This window comes from Vicia villosa, unplaced genomic scaffold (genome assembly GCF_029867415.1).
Source record: "Vicia villosa cultivar HV-30 ecotype Madison, WI unplaced genomic scaffold, Vvil1.0 ctg.000206F_1_1_2_unsc, whole genome shotgun sequence".
Classification (NCBI taxonomy): Eukaryota; Viridiplantae; Streptophyta; class Magnoliopsida; order Fabales; family Fabaceae; genus Vicia; species Vicia villosa.
In genome coordinates this window covers 89,512-94,097 of record NW_026705071.1, presented here as the reverse complement: position 1 = coordinate 94,097, position 4,586 = coordinate 89,512, and the positions used below count along the sequence as shown (strand labels likewise).

General features: G+C 27.9%; 1 protein-coding gene across 1 annotated transcript; it reads left to right on the top strand.

The window, feature by feature from the left end:
• Window positions 1-1,681: 1,681 nt before the first annotated feature.
• On the top strand, window positions 1,682-2,410 carry LOC131625354 (uncharacterized). Its single transcript, XM_058896221.1, has one exon. The coding sequence runs from the start codon at window positions 1,693-1,695 to the stop codon at window positions 2,266-2,268; it is 576 nt and encodes a 191-aa protein (XP_058752204.1). The 5' UTR covers window positions 1,682-1,692; the 3' UTR covers window positions 2,269-2,410.
• The last annotated feature ends 2,176 nt before the right edge of the window (window positions 2,411-4,586 follow it).

The window sequence follows — 4,586 nt, the reverse complement described above, 5'->3', positions numbered from 1 at the left end:
TTTTATTTTTGTTTAAATAATTTCTTTTAATTATTTCCTAATAACACTAAAATTATTAAAGTTATCAAAGAGTAAGGTCATATAATGTTTCCCCAATATCACACATTGTGTGCATGCTCTGTGTCCAAAAGAATTTGATAAAAGATAAGATTATGTCTAATAGGAGTCTTATTAATTTATACATCTAGGAGAATCACATAATGTAGTGATTCGTAATGAACAACATGCAAATAAATTAATTAGCACAATCAAATTTATCTTCTTTTACTGGAGATAGATTCGATTATTCGATCATCTTTTCTTTTTCAAAAAAAGTAAAAACATTAGAATAATAAACAAAGACACGATTATCACTTGTGATCGATCTCTTTTGTGTAGAAAAAATTAAAGTAACTAATCTTATTATTTCCCTGGTTTACCCTCTTATCTCACTCAATCACACACGTTCTATTCCGATTTAATGCAAAGAAAGTGTCAAAGAAGTTATTGGTTATACAGAGAAATCGACAATATTACGAAGCTTCTTCTGCAAATTCAGACGAAGGTTCTGAGCATTAAAATAACCACTTGTAAGATCGAGGAAACAATGTTAAAATATTAAACAATAGTCCCCATATTCACTAGTACCACCATCTCAATCTCATATCATAAATAGTAAAAAAAGCATAATTGATATCTTAATTGTATAAATATTAAATAAATATATTTTTTAATAGAGTATACTATTTATTATATTTCATGGAATAATGAACTAAAAATATATATTGATGAAAATGATTGTAAAAGATAATTTCTCTATACTAATCTCTGGAATTTGATTGGACTAAAATAGAAAATAAAAATTTATTTTTTAAATTTATCAAATAACTAACATATTTAATTTCTATGTAGAACAAATTTATTATTTAATAAATACAAAAAATAAATTTTTGTTATAATAATATCAAGAAAAAATGATTTATTATGAAACCTAAAAGATAAATATTTTGAGTATTTTAAAACCATGTAATATAATTTGTAATTCCCACTTCAGTTGACGAACAACAATATCTTTTTGTTGAATATTATATTTCAGACTATTACAAAATTTTAACTATATGTGAATTTCTAATATTTTTAGTATTAAAAATAATATTATATATCTAATATAATTTTTTTGAGATAGCTAGAAACTAAATATCACGCAATTGTAAAAATTAATTCTTTGAGCCGGATATATCTGATCTATTTAAATTTAATTTCTCCTTGGTAAGACATTATTTTCATTATAAAAGTATTATGTAAGAATCAAACTATAAATTTATAGTGCATAAAATTATGATATAATAGTAGCTATTGGGTATGTGACTCTTGCGATTCTTAAGCCTTAATCTCCGTTCTCGAGCTGCTTAATTACTACAGACACTACTTAGTATATAAGATATAATAAAAAACCATTATAAATTAATTAAAAGTGATAATAAAATTGCAGAATTTCAAAACAATCAAGCGGGGTCTTATCACCAACATATTATCCACAAAAGAAAAAAAAGACCAAACAATCACTATTTTCAAATCAAAAAAGTTTATGGTACACCTTTAAATAAACCAAAAAACAAAGGACAAATCAGTAATTCCACATAATTATCCACCCTATAAACTACACACACTGATTCTATTTCTTTTCTATCCATCATCACCACAAACAAAAAAATGTTCACTCCATCTCATCTCAAATCCTTACACCCTCTTCAAATTTTCTCTCCAAAATCATCATCATCAACATCAACACATTCCTCAAATTTATCTTCCATGAAACTCAAAAGAATCATCCATACCCTCTTAGTTTCACACTTTTGTCGAATATTTCGCGCACTCTCAAAACTCAAACATTTCATTATCGAAATTCTCAAAGACACCAACAACAACTCAACCATCAACTTCACTTACTATTCCTCTCACAAAAAACGTAACAACATACGAAAAAAGATCATCCTGGGCTCTTTCAGACTTCATTACAACTGGTGCTCATCAAAATCGTCTCATGTTTTGCCAGTTCCGGATCCTCTTTACGAGAATCCGGACGCGAATCTTGCGGGGTATTTAGAGTGGCTTGAAGAGAAGAAAATTCAAGAGGGTGTAAAAGAGAAAGAGATTGTGAATGAGAAAGAGAAAGAGAATATTGATATGTTGGCTGAAATGTTTATTGCTAATTGTCATGAGAAGTTTAAGTTGGAAAAACAAGAGTCTGATAGGAGGTATCAAGAAATGCTTGCTAGAAGCATGTGAAGAATTGAGCTAGCTAGCTAGATGCAACTTTTTTTTTTTATAAGGTGTTTTTCTTTTGTAATATTATCACTAGTTGATCACTTGTTGCTGTAACTTGTGCTTTTTCTTATACATTCAAATTTAATTTGGGTGGATTGGAATATTGATGGATTTTATTTTTTGCTTTTTCTTTCTTATTTAAATTACACTCCTAAAAAATATGAAATGGGGTCTCTGATGATTGTGTACTTGGTAGTATGGGGAATTGTGCAATTCTTCATGTTTGCAGACTTATTTTGATGAAAAGTGCAATTTTAAATTATGTAGATCTCAGTCTCTTTAATTCACCATTCTCATTATCTAAATCCATATCAGATTTTTAAATTGGAGTAAGAAATTGTAATATATTCTTTTTTTTATTATAAAAAAATAATTTTAAAATTTATTGAGTAATTAAGATATTTGATTGATATATATGGTAATTAGATTTATTAATCATTTAATAATTTTGAAATATATTTTTTAATAATATAAACTAAAAAAAATATTAATTTATTATTATTGATTGTAGTGGTATAATTGAGACGAGCCTTGAGGCGAAAGTGAGAGTCATATACTTTGCCTTTTACGAGTCGTCCCTTTAATAGTTCGAACAAGTTTAATCCCCACTTGTCTAGATGTATTGCTTGAACTTTTTGTTTCTCTGTTCATAATGCGCTATCGTGGATGGAGCATATACTAGATCAACAGTCAGTATCTGAAAAATCATGGCTTAACTAGATTTTTAGAGATCGACCACCGTAAAAGTTGTTATATTTTATGAAGACTTGACTCAATGATCAATTTAAGATATCTATGAGTTACAAATACACCCACCCATAATACTGAAGAGGAGAATGTAAAAAAAAACACTTATATAACAACTTCTCACTTCATTTAAGCTATCACTCAATACTCCAACCGTTGTTATTCATAAGGATTGTCATGCACATTGTATAAAGTACATTGATTTTGTAGCTCACTAATACTCAAATAGATATTTAAAAAAAATTAGTGATCTATATTTGAATGGATTGTTTTTGCAACCACAATTGAATGGATTGACTTCATTTTTTCTGTATTCATTCTATAATCATAAAAATGAGATTGTATTTTTAAAATCAAGTTTAATATTTATATAAATTTGTTGCAGTAAAACAATAGTTAAGTAATATCTTCAAAAATATTATTACGATTAAAATGTAGAGGAATTCTTGCATGGACACACATAAAATTTTCTTCTTAGTCACAACCAATAGAAATAAGACAACTCATTATGAAGGAGGGAGAAAATTTAAATTTTATTTAAATTTTAATTTCTTTTTTAATTGAATTCATGGATGGTTGTGATTATGAAGGAGAGAAGATTAAAATTTTATGATTGGTTGTGTGTAAAACTATTTCTTAGGGTTGTGTCTACCTAAGAATTTCTTTAAAATGTAACTAGTCTCTTAAAAAAAACTATGAGAAAGCTTTGCTAAGACTAATGTATGAGTCATGTCTCTTAAAAAAAAAAACTATGAGAAAGCTTTGCTAAGACTAATGTATGAGTCATGTATATTCAATAAATACACGTATTTACCAAATCAATTGATATCCCCAAATAACTTTGATTAATATTAGAGTCAAGATTAACTCTATTGCTTTATAAACTGATGTGTCTGTGTATGTAATTAAGGCTATGCCAAGATTTGGTGGTTAAATATCTAATTAATAAACTGTTCACATTGAAAGCCATACAAAAATATACGGCGCCATGTCTTCCGGACAATTAAAATATAGCCATATATAACTGGACAAGAACATCTTATCCATTCTTAAACAATTTTTGGTTCTACTCTCTTGTTTGTTACTTCATGCGTTGCTTAATTCCAAATTGAATGAAAATGAAATATCATGTTTCTAATTCTTATGTTCTTAATAACCCTTTTGTTTATCACCATACCATGCACCAAATTTTCTTCATTCACCCACACATCCCTTTCTATATTTTTACTCCTAAAAATTGAGTATCCACTACGCGCAACTGCACGAGCAGCAAAACTCTCTTTAAGAGAATTTATCATTGTTGTCTATGAAGCACGAACACTTTGAATTTAACTCCGACACTGATACGGCGACACCAATAATAATTGAAAAAAATAAATTAATTAAACGTAATCATAAGTGTCGGTGTAAGTGTCTGATACTGACACGGACACAAACACGCTTTGTTCAGAGGTGTTGGTGCTACATAAAATGATGTATGTTCAAGACTGAGTTCGAATCAAAAACCTTTGATTAAATTGAAAAAAAAATTA